The following is a 16,526-nucleotide window of genomic DNA, read 5'->3' on the forward strand; positions in this document are numbered from 1 at the left end:
TTAGATTTTCTAGATATATAGATATATTTCAGTTAGATAGGCATTCTTCATATCTTTCAAAGACTACAGAATATGGCATTTAAAATGTTTTAATGACTTAAGGCTTTTCATGACAATGAGACATGTCTGCTCTTGGCAGCACCAGTTACTTCAAGAGGAATATGGGGATCGAAGAGGTTCCTTAGCCATTTGGGTAAGAAACTGCTCTTGCCTGGACTGCTTCACTGGACATGCAGTACCCACAGAGAGATGACTGCTGAACTTGCCTAAAGGTGAGATGGTCCTTCAGGGTTCCTGTTTCATGACAGAGTCTGCGAGACATTCTGCAGGACGCAGAAGAAAGTGACTAAACTGTCTTTAAAATTTCCTGCTTCATGAAAATGTCTGCTGGATACTATGGGCCTGTAGGCTGAAGATGGATGCTCCAATGGTACAGAATAACTTTGGGTGACCATCTAGGCAGCAAGATGTCTCTGTCAATTCTAGAGTTTTGGAACTTGTTTATAATGCACTTCCAGTTTACATAGGTAATATCATATCCTTCTAAAGTCTTTGATAGAGTTGAAGAATAGATAGATATAGTTTTCCTTTGTTATGACAAAAGATAAAATAGATGTAAATATTGTAACTGTAATTCTTGCTTGATAACTGTTTTGTTATAAATTTTACTATGTTAAAGGGAAAGCCTTTTTTGTTTAAACAGAAAAGGTGAGATGGTGTAGGAGGTCCTTCTGTAGCTGAGTTGCTTTCATTGGTTAATAAAGAAACTGCTTGGCCTGATAGGGCAGAACTTAGGTAGGCAGAGAAGACAGAACTGAATTCTGGGAAGAAAAAAGGAGAGTGAGAGACCTGCCATGGAGACACCAGGTCAGACATGCTAAATCTTTCCCGGTAAGCTATGACCTCGTGGTGAACACAGATTGATAGAAATGGGTTAAATCAAGATGTGAGAGTTAGCCAATAAGAGGCTAGAGATAATGGGCCAGGCAGTGATTTAATTAATACAATTTCTGTGTGATTATTTCGGGTGTAAGCTAGCCCGGCAACGGGAACAAAGGACTCGCTCTCCTTGCAACACCTAGGTACCAGATGTGTCCTAAGCATTCTATTTTTTTCCTTTTAAAGTGTGTGTGTGTGTGTGTGTGTGTGTGTGTGGTTTTGTGTGCAGTGTTTGCAATTGTTGGTATACGTACACATGTAGGTGGGCTGTATGTGGCTATGTGCGGGTATGTGTAGATCTATGATCAATGGCAGGGTCTTCCTTGAACACGATGCATCTTTGAAAAACTACTATTATTTCACTTCCTATATATGGATGTTTGCTTGTATGCATGTATATGTACCACATGCATATGCATGCTGCCCAAGATCCCCTGGAGCTCATTTACAGACAGTTGAAAGCCACCAACTGAGTGCTGGGAATTGAATGAATGTCCCAACAAAGCAAGTGCTCTTAACCACTGAGTCATCTCTCCAATCCTTCCACCTCTATTTTTTTTTCTTTGTAACATGAGGTCTCTTAGTGAATCTGGAACTTACCAATTTGGCTAGGATGGCTGGCCAGTAAGCTTCCAGGATCTACTGGCCTTATCCCTCCCAATACTGGGGTTACAGATATATGCTGTCATTAGCAGCTTATATAAGTTTTGGGGATCTGCCCTCCAGTCCTTTTGTATGTCAGGTAGGTCACTGATGGGGCCATGTTCCCAGCTCCTAAGTATTTTAAATGGACTATTCAACAACCTAAGAAGGCATAAGACAATCTGCCAAAGCAGTGAGAATTACACGTTAACTATAGTAATGACTATCTGAAAAAATGTCACAGTGGTTAAGATCCTTGTGCTTTATCTGCCGCTGCTGGACAAATACAGAAATGTGTTCAAAAGCATGCTATCCAAACTTCTCACACAGCTTCTGAGGTCTGCCTGACTCCCACGTAACTTCTCTGCAAACGGCGAAGATTCTAACTCCTTTCACTCACCAGATTAATGCAGGATGTCCTTGTCCCCACTGACCGTCCAATCCTTCCAGGAAAGAGTCTCATGAATAACCAAACGCCTGTGGTTTCTGATGACCCAGAGGTTAAGAGGGTTTGAACCCTTCGAGCTGTCTGTATGCACAGGGCTCCCACACAGCCGTATAAACCTAGACACTGATGTTTTTACACCACCCGCAAGCGCCTGCTGTAACTAACAATGGGCGCTACTCTCCTTTCACAGGCGAAGTGCCAGTGACTACCGCCTTGACTATGAGACACACCTAACAGAGCGTCCAAGGTTCTGTAGACAATTTAAGCCCAAAATACACATTTTAGCTACTTACATATATGAGTAACAATTAATCTGATAAAAACTGAATAAGAATCAATCAGGTTTTAGCCTATAAAAAACCACTACTGGGCTGGAGAGATGAACGGTGATAAAGAACATTCGCTGCTCTCAAAGAGGACATGGGTTTGGTTTCCAGCACCTAAAGAGTGGGTCACAACCATCTGTAACTCCAGTCAAACAGGGTCCAACACAGACACTGACCTGCACACACACAGACATGGTACATAGACATATGTGTTGTAGGAGGCCGCTTGTTTGTTCCCTGCTGCTCAGCCCCGAAATAATGACACAAAAACCATATTATTTACAATACTGTTTGGCCAATGGCTTAAACATATTTCTGGCTAACTCATATCTTAAATTAACCCATCTCCATTAATCTGTGTATTGCCATGAGGCTGTGGCTTAGCAGGTAAAGTTCTGGTGTCTGTCTCCAGCAAGGCTACATGGCTTCTCCTGACTCTGCCTTCTTTCTCCTAGCATTTTGTTTAGTCCCCTCCCGCAACCACCCTTAGCTTTACTCTATCCTACCAGGCCAAGCCAGTTTCTTTATTAACCAATGATATTCACAGCATACAGAGGGGAATCCTACATCACATACGTGCAGACAAACACCTGCACACCTGTACATATAATACATAAAATAAATAATCTTTAAGTCATTTTTTAAAATGTGTTAATATTTCAGCATTCTCTCTGCTACTCATCTAAGAATGTCAATCTAAGTATGTCATGTATGTCTATATGTATGTTTATATATATGCATACACAAATATATTTGTATGTCTGCCTTCACAGCTACCTTCTGTAGAACTGTTTACTGTCATCATTAGGTTGGTGGTTTCTGTCTATCTGGTCCTAGTTAGTCACAAAATACAAATCACCAGCCAAATGTTCCCAACCCTTCTCCATCATGGCCCATGGTTAGGGCTCACTGGATCCGCAGCTACACTATAGCCATTTTAGGGAAAATTAATCTTCCTTATTTTAAGAAGGCATATTCAAAATTCAGTTTGAGAAATGGTGTTTTGAAAGTTGTATATAATGTTTAACTTGCTTAATCTGACAAGCCATAGCTGAGTCATTTCAGAAAGTGACATCCTGGTGACGGCACAAACAGGATGTCCACCAGCACAGTAGGACAGCCAGCATGGGTACCACCTCCTGCACGCCCGCTGCCCACCCGAAGAGTAGCTTACCAACAACATGTGCTGCAATGTACTTGCTTCGAATTTTACCACCAGCTGTACCTTCAACTCGAGTTTGGGCTGTCTGCTTAAAATGTTGGCATTTTGTCTGGAATTTATTTAAAATTTCATTTTGTAGGCCATGCAGTGGTGGTGCACACATTTAATGCCAGCACTTGGGAGGCAGAGGTAGGCGGATCTCTGTGAGTTCGAGGCCAACCTGGTCTACAAGAGCTAGTTCCAGGACAGCTAAGGTTGTTACACAGAGAAACCCTATCTCAAAATATATATATATATATCTATTTTGTGTCCTCAGAGCATGAAGGAAAATATGAGGAGAGCCTGGCAGTGCGGGTGCTCACCGTGCCTGCTTCTCTTCCTCAGCCCCCTGTTGATGGAGTTGATCTTGGTATTGGGAATAACTGCAGTGCTCACAACTTCCTCAGATCGCTGCAGGAAAAAAACAGACCGTGAAGAAAAGAGAGCTCTATACTCCTTAAGCAGATTCCCAGCACGCTCTGGGAAGTGTCTGGAAACAGACAGAGACTAGGCAGATGACAGTGAAGCCATACTATGCTGGTTAATCTTTATGCTGCTTTTTCACGTAAAATGTTTCGGTTTCTAAAAGAGCCAGCACACAGCAACCAAACAAATACACTATTACTTTAAATGATGTAATTATGTTTTAATTAAATATGAATTTAAAAAGCTGAGCATGGTGGTGCACACCTTTAATCTCAGCATTTAGGAGGCAGAGGCTGACAGATCTCTGTGAGTTTGAGGCTAGCTGGGTCTACAGAGTGAGTTCCAGGACAGCCAGGGTTACATAGAGAGAACCTATCTAGAAAATAAAAACAAAACAAAAGTATTAAAAAGTAAATTTAATTTAATTTTTTAAAACTAAGGGAACAATATATTAGCTTTTCAAAACAGACCAAGAATAAAATATATAAAATATATTCAATTTTTTTATCCATGAAAAATACATTTTAACAATAGAACAATTTATGGTTAGGGAAAGTGGCACACACCCATAATCCTGGATTTAGGAGGTGAAGGCAGGAAGATCAGGAGTTTAAGACCAGTCTGTTCTACACAGACCCTCCCTCAAAGCAAACAACAACAAGAACCAAACAACCAGGCAATTACTAACTCAGTGAGACTGCTGGTGCCCCTCCAACACACAGAGAGACTTCTTTTTGAAAAGCAGGCCAGCCTGGTCTATATAGTGAGTTCCAGGCCAGACAAGGTTACAAAGTAAGAGCCTGTCTGGAAAAATAAAATAAAAAAAATAAAAGCACTACTTTTTATTTTCAATAAAACAGAATTTTAGAATGGTAATGGTTAGTAACACTCATAACAAACTGATCAGTGACGACTGTTATCAACGGCGATTATCTCAGATTGATTTTCTTACAACCAAAAACAAAAGAGTCTTATTTCTAAAGAAAAGTCAAAATTTTTAAATAATAAATGGCATTACTATATTTTTTTTATAAATTTAAAGATTGAGAATGAAGCTTATCTTTTGGGGGTTGCTGAGGTGGGGGTATGCTTCCAGATAGCCTGGGAAAGCCTCAAATTTGTGGCTGCCTTGCCCCAACTACTGGAATCCCAGGCTATACCACACCAGCAGAATGACTCTCAATAAGAATAAAAGGCAAGACCCAGCAATATCACTTTGGGGTATATATCCAAAAGACAATCATTTAACAAGGACATGTGCTCAACTATGTTCATAGCAGCACCCGTAATAGCCAGAACCTGGAAACAACCTAGATATCCCTCAACTGAAGAATGGATAAAGAAAATGTGGTACATTTACACAACGGAGTATTACACAATGGTAAAAATTAATACCTTGAAATTTGCAGGCAAATGGATGGATCTAGAAAAAAAAATTGAGTGAGGTAACCCTGGCCCAGAAAGACAAATATAATATGTAGTCACTCTTAAGTGGCTTTTAGACATAAAGCAAAGAAAACCAGGCTATAATTCACAATCCCAGAAAACCTAGACAACAAAGAGGAACCTAAGAGAGACATACATGGATCTACATAGGAAGGAGAAAAAGACAAGATCTCCTTTGAGTAAATTGGGAGTGTGTGGGTCACAGGAGAGAGTAGAAGGGATGTATGGAGGAAGGGAGGGGAGTGGAGAAAAATGTATAGCTCAATAAAAACAATAAAATAATAATAAAAGGCACAGGCTAAGATGTAACCCAGTTGGTAAAATGCTTGCCTAACATGCCCTAGCCCTAGGTTCAACACCCAAAAGCCAGCCTGGGCTACATGAGACCCTGTCTCAAACAAACATTATAAGAGACATGCTTCTAACATTAGGATTTCTGGACTGTAGTCTCTCTAATTTTCAAACAATATGATATACTAAATTGGCTAAAGTGAGAAGGTAAGACATGCCACACACACACAAAAAAACTCCACTAAAGCAGTTATTGAGAAAAGACAGGTAAAACAAAGTGGTGGGAGGGGCTTCACCCTGGCTATCTAGGACATAAACAACAAATGCAAAGCAGGCAAGGCTGAAACATCCCCATGAAGCTACCATCAGCTGATTGAATGGTTAGACTGTGGATTATTTACATACTAATACAAATCTGCAGTATTTAGGATAGCACAGTAAAAACTATCAAGACAAAGGACTTGGTGGTACTCAAAAGTCTCCCTTTTCCTTTCCATACACAAGCAAACAAAAGACTGACTGGAAGCTGCTGAATGAATACTGAGAATATTAGTGATTTTTGCTTTCATTTGCATGGTTTTCCATTTCCTAATATGATCATGCATTGTTCTTATAAAATCTATTAAACTCATAATTTGAGCCCATACTTTTATTAAATACTTAAGAACTTGCCAAAAATATATGGTGTCTATATTGGCGAGATTAAGACTTACATTCTCTGTCCTGACTAAAACACACCAGGGAAAACGCTTTCTAACCAGAAGGCTTTGCTGGAATTGTTCTCCGTGCCAAGAGCTTGAAGAATCAGGCACAACAAACTGAGGGAAGGGCAAGGAGCTTCCACTTGTCAAAGCACACTGACTTATTGGGTCATTTCTTCACCCACTGAATCAATACCTCCATACCACACAACCCTAGGGAGCACCAGCTGTATACTATTCTACAAGCTGAATATGACTGGATTAGTGTAAAGCCAAAGTAACAATGGAAGTTGTACACACAGAGGTTTGCCTATTGTGTGAAGGGAAGATTTTGAGGTTCAGGGCCTTTCACAAAACATGTAGAGACCAGGGATATAACTAGTATGGCACATGCCTAGCATACAGAAGGCATTAGGTTATCCCCATACACAGTAGGAAAAAGAAATATCACCCACCTTCAAGAATTGTACATTATTCCATTAGGTTGAAAGTCTTTCTGTTTGTTTTATGGTTTTTTTTTTTCAAGACTGGGTTTCTCTGTGGCTTTGGAACTAGCCCTTGTAGACCAGGCTGGCCTCGAACTCAAAGAGATCCGCCTGCCTCTCCCGACTGCTGGGATTAAAGGCGTGCACCACCACCGCCCGGCTGGATTGAGAGTCTTAAATATGAATCTAGGTAGTAATATTATATTCTTTCAAACTAAAAATGATGGTAGTAGATTTAAACAGACAGAACCAAGAAGCATCAAAGACAGAAATAAAAGAAGTCATTAGTTATGGCTGTTCAGTTCGTATAAAAATAGGCCCTGACTCCACCTGCAAATGGCAACTCTTCTGTCGTGACATTTCGCTCCTCCACTATATTTACATCTGGACAACAGTACAAAATTAAGAGTGACTAAACCACTGGCGCCTCAGCAAGCATCAAAGCAGAGACAAACCGCACAGGTTTCAAGTGTCCAATCTGATACACCTGTGTACATGAGTATTTACGCATCTTGATGAGACATGTCTCCATGAGACCATCGCCATCATCAAGATTAGTGCTCAGTCATTCCCCAGTGTTCTTTCTCGGTTGAGTGTCTATCTTATTAATATCCTGCCTGACTAACAGGGATGCAAACAAGCATCTGAGCTATACACTGAAGAAGTCACCTTAAGGAAACACGCCTGTGTGGGGCTAGAGATGGCCCAGGGCTAAGTGCATGTGCAGGTCCTGCAAAGGACCCTTGGGTTTTTGTCAGGCTGCTCACAAGCTTCCTCTTCTGGACACCACAGGCATCTAAACTCACATATATAGACATAACTTTTTATAAGAGAAAAGCATTTGTATAACTGAGTTGTCAGCTAAATTATCTATGCTTCTTAAGGGTTTTGTTTGTTTCACATCTTGTGCCCAGATTTTTAGTTGTAACACTGACTTAGGAAGGCAAGTCAGGCCCCCACCACACTCAATGTTGGGGCACAGTCTCTCTTTAGCCCCAACTAGCCTTTCTGACCAAGCAGTGAAGGCAGCACCTGGTCCTTCCTGACTCTGCACTCCCAGCAAATCCTGTCCTATGGAGGACAGCCCTGACATGTTTAGCTGGTCCCGCAGCAGGCTGTCCACGCTGTGATTACTGCGGCTGAATTAGAAGAGTATACTTGCCAAAATAAGACCTAGAACTTTAGTGTGAAGATGGCCTCATTTACCAAAGTTAACAGTGCAGAGTGATACTCTCTAGTTAGGAAACAGGGGTGATGGGGTGAAATAAACCCGAGAGTTAGAAGACTGAGGTTCAAGTCCCACCTCAAGTCTCTGCACTCCTGTGGCGTTAGCGAACTAGCTCAACCAGTGCCAGGTGTCGGGGCAAAGGCCTTCAGTCCCAGCTCTTTCGGGTCTCTGAGTTGGAGCCCAGCCTGGTCTACAGAGTAAGACTGTGTCTTAAAACAAACAAACAAAAAACAAACAAACAAACAACGAAACCACAAATTCGACTGATAAGCTTTACTTGCTATCTAGGCATAACACCATATGTCACAGGTTGTTGTGAGGTAGGAACTACATAAAATATGGGAAAGTACTTGGTATTCTGTAAAGGAACTACAAAGATAAGCCCCCATCACCTCACATCCAAATCTCTACACTAGTGCAACACATTAAAAACTAAAAACTTGCCGGGCGGTGGTGGCGCACGCCTTTAATCCCAGCACTCGGGAGGCAGAGGCAGGCGGATCTCTGTGAGTTCGAGACCAGCCTGGTCTACAAGAGCTAGCTCCAGGACAGGCTCTAAAGCTGCAGAGAAACCCTGTCTCGAAAAAAACAACAACAAAAAAAATTAATTAAAAAAAATAAAAACTAAAAACTTCTTTCAAGTGTAATGTTTGATATATATCCATACACCTACAGTCTATATGTAATATTCATTTATAAACGTAGCTAAACACATATAATTTTTTGAGACAGGGTTTCTCTGTGTAGCCCTGGCTGTCCTGGAACTCACTCTGTAGACCAGGTTGGCCTCAAATTCAGAGAATCACCTGCCTCAGCCAAGTGCAGGGATTAAAGGCGTGTACCACCACTGCCCAGAGGCTCGATATAATTTTAAAATTTCATCTCCCATCTAATTTGCAAGGTTCTTAATCCAAGACTGTACTCTTGAAGACTGTTTCTATTCTTGGAATTTGGCTATTGAATGAGTAAAGAAAACAGATCCATTTTTAGGAACCAGATTGAAACTGCAATTTTAAAAGCATAAGCATACTCACGAGTGGCATGTTACTTACATCTGTGACATTGTGGCAGGAAGTACAATAGTATTTTCGTTCATCAGTAAGGCCCCAGGAAACAGCATCACATTGCGAACAGCGGTCTGTGAACGATTTCTGTAGAAAAGAGAAAACCTGCGACTCTCCAGCCGGTACACTGCATCTTAAACCCCATGGTTCTAAGTTCTACCTCTAGGATTCCTGGTGATTTCATCCCCCAAATTAAAAAAAAAAAAAATCACAGAAAGTTAAAAATACATTGGGCTATCTATAAATAAAAAATTCAGTCTCTTTAGTAGTATGAAACACAGTAACTATTCCACAAAGCTACTAAAATATGCAGACCGAAAACCAAGAAGAAAAGGTAGACAAGACTAAACTGGAAACAAAGAAACAAGTAAAGTTCCTTGGAAGCAGTGGGGGAGAAAAAGATGACCCAGCATATGTAAGCAAAATAAAAATGCCAAGAGTAGAAATCCTGTGGGCATTTCCTTGGTAGCACTGAAAATGTACCAAGAAGCGGCTGTTTCAAGTTCTGGTGTATTTAGACAGCGCTATCAAGGGTGTCAACTGTATGTGTATGAGACGTGGAACCGTGTGCTGTGGGTCTCCATTAAGGAAAAGGAGCACAAGATTCACCCATGGTCTATATGGATGGATCATGGTGGATTGTAATTTCAGTTTTATCAACTTATTCTCTAAACTTTAACCATCCATCATACAACATTTATTGGTATTATACTGAGCGTCTACTATGAGACCCTCTATCATTATTCTGTTAGTGTGTGTGTGTGTGTGTGTGTGTGTGTGTGTGTGTGTGTGTTCGTGCGCGCGCGCACGCACACAGACTTGGATCCTAAACCTTTGGCGTTTGACTTATGGGTCATTACTGAATACGCCTATCATGTAAAGGTGCGTTTGAAGTTCAACAACATCTTGATCACTCTTACAATGAAGTATAGATTGGTACGTGTGCTGAATAGGTTTGTGTCAACTTACCACAACCTAAAGTCATTTTAGGAGGAAGCCCAATAGAGAAAATGCCTCCAAGATTGGGTTTCTTGATTATTGTTTGATGGGGGAGGGCCCAGCTCACGGTGAGTGGGGTCAGCCCTGGGCTGGTGGTCCTGGGTTCTATAAGAAAGCAGGCTGAGCAAGCTATGGGGAGCAAGACAGCAAGCAGTACTCCTCTAAGGCCTCTGCATCAGCTTCAGACTCCAGTTCCTGCCCTGACTTCCTTAGATGATGTGCAGTGTAAGCCAAATAAACCCTTTCTTCCCCAACTTGCTTTTTTGGTCATGGTGTTTTATTGCTGCAATAGAAACCCTAACTAAGACAGCACACTGGAATGTCCTCTGCAGGGGTCTGTAATTGGTAGCCCGGACAGACTGATAAGGGTTTCTTGGAGGCATCCCAAGTTCAGGTACTGCCCTTCCTCACCCCACCCCAGCATCAATGGGAGCTTTACCGGATGGTCCCCTCCAGAGAGGATGAGCCATGGAGGTGGCCATCCCACAACCCCACAGCTTAATCCTCCTCCGACCCACGCCCCACGAGCCCAAACACTCCACCCACCCGCACCCGCCTCGTGTGGGAAGGTGGCCTGGTTCCGGGCGGCGTGGCCACCGCCCCCTCGCTCCGCCCCCTCTGCGGGTCACCGCCCCCCGCCGACACCTCCTCCTCCCGCTGCTCCTCCTCCGCTTGGCTCTCTGGCCCCTTTCAGTTAGGGAAACGCCAAGTCAGACCTCCATGCGGTCCTCTAGGTCCTTACCGCCTGCTCCAGATCCATCGCTGCTCGGTCGCGGCCACCGTTACCTAAGGCAGCGGGAGCCGCTTCCGGGAGAGGCGAGAGAGTGCTCCGGCCGGAAACACAGCCCCCGCCTTTGCGTTCCTCTGGTCTTCGGTGCCGCCCTTTGTGCTCCCAAAGCCTGGGTCTTGAGCTGCAAGCCGGCAGTGCAGAACAGGGCCAGACTCCTAAGACTTGGCCCAGACCTACGAGAAGGTGTCTTATTTATTTATTTTTGGTGGAGTACGTGTCGAGACAGGGTTTCTCTGGCTGTCTGGGAACGCGCTCTGTAGACCAGACTGGCTTTGAAATCACAGAAATCCTCCTCCTTCTGGCTGGGATTAAAGGCATGCACTACCACCTCCCGGCTTCTCGTTTTTTACATATTCTCCTAATGTTTGAGGTAGAGAACACATTGTTAGAGCTGGGTTTCTATTTGGATTTTTTTTTTTCTTCTCCAGGTCTTAAAAACCTTGTGCGCGTTTGTCAGGTGCTTTACACCACCGTGCAACTTAGGTAGCGGATCATGATTTTTTTTTCTTGTGCCTCCACTTTCTCCTGTGTAAAAATTGTATATTTACCTGTGAATATAGTTAGATCTCACATAATAAAGTCTCGACAAATTTCGTGCGTTCCTTCGTTGAACACTCGAATTCCTTGCTTCATTCCTTAAATCAAAATTGTTTTAAGTTTTGGGGATTTACCTGTAAACAAAGTAACTCTCCACTTTCGTCAAGACTATATTTGGGCATTTAAGTTTTTTATTGTTTCATTGTTTTTGTTAGTTTGCTTTTTCAAGACGGGTTTCTCTGTGTAGCCCAGGCTGTCCTGAAACTCACTTTGCAGACCAGGCTATCCTGGAACTCAGCAGAAATTCGTCTGCCTCGACTTCCCAAATGCTGGGATTAAAGGTGTACACCTCCACTGCCTGGCTGTATTTGTTTTAAATGCTAAAGATCTTATCCTGGGTCGGTAGAGATGAGTGCTAAGATGGATTTTAAGTGATAAAGTTCCCATTGATCTCTGCTTCCCAATTGCTGGGATTAAAGGTGTGCACCACCGCTCTCTGGTTATATTTGAATTTTTTTTGAAAACATGTAATTAAAAAATGTACAAAGAGAAGCTGGGTGTTGTTGGTGGCACACACCTTTAATCCAAGTACTCAGAGGCAGAGGCAGGCAAATCTCTGAGTCCAAGGCCAGCCTGATCTACAGAGTGAATTCCAGGACAGTCAGACTAGCTATATCAGAAAATGGTTTAGGGCTTGAGTGTTGCTCGGTGGTTGGTGTGTGTTTGTCGTGTAGAAGACCATAGACTCAAGCTTCAAGACTGGAAATAAATAAATAATTGAGACAACATCAAGACAAAGAAAAGACAAAGTGTCCATGACTCTATTCATCAGTGGACTTGTGTTAACCAAGATGCCACACAAGCCAATAAGGCAGAGTCCAGTTAGAAACAGGCGAAGACAAGGCAGTGGAGTGCAGTAATCCCACTCCTCTGGAGGCTGAGCAGGAGGACCCTAAGTTAGAGTCACCTGGGCTACATAATGAAACCCTGCCTAAAACAAACAAAACAAAACGAAACGCTGATGAGGAATAGCAGTGGTAGTGGAAAAGGCGGTCAGTCTCTAGATTTATAGGCAAAAGCCAAACTTGGTGGATTGGGTGAGACAAGGGTTAAGATGGACTGTAAATCTCAGGACCTGTCCTGAGCTGCTGGGAAAAGATAGCCTTTACTGAGGCAAATAAATAAATAAATCTATCTTCCGCCTAAGCACAGTGGAGAAGACAATATTCTGTCTTGTCCCATGTCCAGGTGGGGCCCTGAGGACCACACTGAATTGATGAGTTAGATATTCAAGGGAAAGGGCACAACTGGGGCTGAACGTGGGGCTGACCAGGGTAAGATTACTAGGGAGGGAGTGTCCAGAGAAAAAAAGGTCCAAGGACTGAGGCCAGTAAAGGACCGTGAGAATGAATGTCCTTGACACAGAGGAAAATCAAGAGTACAAGGCACTCTGGAAGCCAGCAGTGTTGAAGAGGAAGACCCTTCACCTGCACCAGAATATAGTGCATGAATAATAAAAACCCAGAGACAGAAATTGGGGTTCAACCTGAAAAGCAAAGCAGACAAGAAGTCTTACCTCTACCACGGTTGGGCAGCCGCAGACTAAAACAGACTAAGCCTCTCTCTCCTCCCACTTTATATTCTCTCTAGTGCTGAGATTAAAAGTGTGACTCCATAGGACTGGGATTAAAGGTGTGAGCCACCACCACCTGAATTCATTTCTGCATTGATCTTGTGTAGCCCAGGGTGGCCTTGAACTCACAGAGATCCATTCGACTCATATCTCATTGTCATAAAAAAGAACATAATTTATTGAAACATCTTAAATGCCATATTTGTCAATCTCTGAAGTGTTTGAAGATTACCTGTCTACCTAAAATATATCTTTATTTAACCTTGAAAATGTACCTAATGTGACTACAGTTTGATAATACTAAGTGATTAACTACTAACCTGCATTTCCTTGTTATCTGAAACAATCGGTAATAATAATTTTCAAAAACTAGAAACTTGCATGACATTATTAGATGACTTATATAGGTACAATACCTTGAACAAGAATAGAAATGTATATACAGTATGTTCTAACAAAAGCAATCTTGCTGGGCAAACAAAAACCACCTACTCCACCTTGTGGGAATGTGGGCGTTGTATTCTTAAATTTACTTCCTGCTGACCAGGGACGATGGTATTTTTACAGGATCCTGAAAAGAAAATTTGGATTAATTGTCAAGTCATGGGAGAGGCAGCTGAATCATTTTTTTGGGTCCAGTCTATGCATAATGGGAAAATGCAGGGCTTGTCTCAAGTCCTGGCTAGAGTAGTCTGTTAGGCTGGATCATCTCAGCTTGTCACCTCAAAATTATTCTGAGCAGTTTGTAGCCCAAAACCAATCCTTGGGTGGTACTTTTCAGCTTAGTAGTATTATCATAGTACTGGAGGATTCACTGTTGTAGGGCCCCATCCTACTTATGGAGACTTCAAAGGTCACTGTTAGGTGTGCTGCAGAAAACTGATAGAGACTCAAATCTGAAATCATGTATAGAAAGGTAGATGAAATCTTTTTCTAGAATTAGTTAATACTCTATATGACCATTTATATCATGACAAAAATAAGCTGTCAATATAAAACCAAAGGATTATGAGATTAGTCGCAATAAAATAGTCCTTAAATTTTTGTTTTTCTTCTGTCCCATATTAGGTGGCTCTTCTGACATGAGACAGAGATTTTTAATTTTACTTTAATAAGCATGCTTGGGTTTAGAGGAGAGAGTTGCACTCCAACTCTAAAGTCAGCTTTAATTTTTAATTGAACTGGGAATACAAAAAGAACATTTGTATTTTATGTCTGTAGAGAATAGCAGAAACATACATTTGGTAAGATTTATGAAATTTTACCCTGTTGGAAATGTGATATAATAATAGACCAATTTAGTCTTTTTCTTGAGACATTTTTTCTGGATGTTTTGTTCTTTTTCTTCAGATGTCTCATTTATCCAGTAGTCTTCAGATTTCTTAGCTGGATATATTTATTTTCCTGGAAAGACAGAAATTAAACCCTTTCCCAGCCCTAATTTTGGGGAGATTCTCTTTTGGCAAGTTATCGCTGATCAAATGAAAAGCATTTGTTAGTTTTATAGGTTAGTTCAAATTAAAAGTCCATGATGTTTGATGAACTATCATCTGTTCCAATTGAGGTGCCTTTTGTTCAAATCCAATCTTTATCAATTTCAATGGTATCCATAGCTTTTCTTCTCCTGTAGAAACAAAAGCAAAACCCCTTTCCCAAGGAAATACATGTCCTGATTTCCATTCTGAGGTCAGTACATCTTTAAAGTATATCGGCTTATTTTATTCTGTTTTTTTTTTCTACTATCCACTGTCTCCCCACAGCTGTTGTTGCTTTTTCATTAGCACTTAGAAAATTCAAAGTTAATAAAGCATTATGCAATCTATATCTGGGGGTATTTTTTATCCCTTTCTGTTTATCAAATATATCACTTAGAGTTTGATTTGATCTTTATATAACTGTTTGTTCTGTAGGAGTGTGTGGTACACCTGTAATATACTTTATATTATAATAAGCAAAAAATTGTTTCATTTTCTTAGAGACATACGCTGGAGCATTGTTGTCTTTATTTGTGCAGGTATATCCATGGTGACCATAACATCTAGAAAATGTGTGATTACTGAATCAGCCTTTTCCGAACTCAAAGCAGTTGCCCACTGAAAATCTGAACAGGTATCAATGGTGTGGTGTACATATTTTAGTTTTCTAAATTCTACACATCCCTCTGCCAGATTTCATTCCTTTAAGTACCCTTTGGGTTGTTTCCTGCAGATAGTGGTGTTTGGTTGTATAAAGAATCCTTTTTTTAAACCTTTGCTATTGACATGATGTTTTCTATAACATTCTGAGGCCTTCATCACATTTCAATCAACAACTGATTGATTTCTGCATTACCCTGTGCTAGAGGACCTGGCAGATCCATATGGGATTGGATGTGTGTTATGTATATGGGATGATGCCTATTCCTGATTTTATCTTATACCTGAATAAGTAATAAAGTCAATTCTGTATTATCTGATATAAATTCAGTGGTTTCAATATTTAAAACAACTCTTTCTGTATATTGTGAATCAGTAACTATGTAGAGAGGGTCTTTAAAATCCTTTAGTACTATGAGAATAGCATATAATTCTGCCTTTTGGACAGAATCATAAGGGCTTTGTTCCACCTTAAATTTTATGATTTGTGGGGCTGGAGAAATGGCTCAGTGGTTAAGAGCACTGATTGTTCTACCAGAGGTCCTGAGTTCAATTCCCAGCAACCACATGGTGGCTTACAACCATCTCTAATAAGATCTAGTGCCAATTTCTGGCCTACAGGGACACATGCAGACAAAACACTGTATACATAATAAATAAACAAATCTTTTAAAAATTTTCTGATTTGTAACCTGTCTTTCCTGATTTATTTGCATCAGTATAGAATGTAGGGGCTCTAATAATAGTTATTAGTGTGTCCCATACAATGTGAGGAAGGATCCAGTTAGCTTTCTTTATAATTTGAATTCTCTTGCTTTTAGGATAGTTGTTAATCTCTCCCAAAAATTTCTTCCCATAATTTGTTAATTTCATCATCATTAAAAGGTATTCTGCTGGGTCTATTCCTGATAATTGATGAAGTCTCAATTTTCCTTTTATAATCAACTCAGAGACCTTTTCCACTTAAGTTTTTAATTTTTTTTTCTAGGTTTACATGGTTAAAAAGATCCATTCTAAGGCAATATCTACCCTCTGCATTAAAATTCCTGTAGGGGAATATTTGGAAGATAATATGACCAGAATGCAGTTAAGATTCAGATCCACATGATCCACATGTGTCTTCTGTAATTTCTTTTCAATCAAAGTCAATTATCTCTCAGCTTCAGCTAATATTTCCTTGGAGACTATTTAAGTCTTTGTCATCATCTAAGGTTTTATATAAATTTATCAGTTCA

General features: G+C 40.9%; 1 protein-coding gene across 1 annotated transcript in view; it reads right to left on the bottom strand.

The window, feature by feature from the left end:
* The window catches only part of Taf1b (TATA-box binding protein associated factor, RNA polymerase I subunit B), a 61,955-nt gene extending 50,934 nt beyond the window's left edge, over positions 1-11,021 (bottom strand). The window contains exons 1-3 of the mRNA XM_038319286.1: positions 10,939-11,021; positions 9,186-9,284; positions 3,880-3,967 (exon numbers count right to left, since the gene is read on the bottom strand). Of these exons, the coding sequence (XP_038175214.1) occupies positions 3,880-3,967; positions 9,186-9,284; positions 10,939-10,956 (205 nt within the window). The 5' untranslated portion in view covers positions 10,957-11,021. The remainder of the gene's footprint in view (positions 1-3,879; positions 3,968-9,185; positions 9,285-10,938) is intronic.
* Positions 11,022-16,526: the final 5,505 nt, after the last annotated feature.

This window comes from Arvicola amphibius, chromosome 2 (assembly GCF_903992535.2).
Source record: "Arvicola amphibius chromosome 2, mArvAmp1.2, whole genome shotgun sequence".
NCBI classification, from domain to species: domain Eukaryota; kingdom Metazoa; phylum Chordata; class Mammalia; order Rodentia; family Cricetidae; genus Arvicola; species Arvicola amphibius.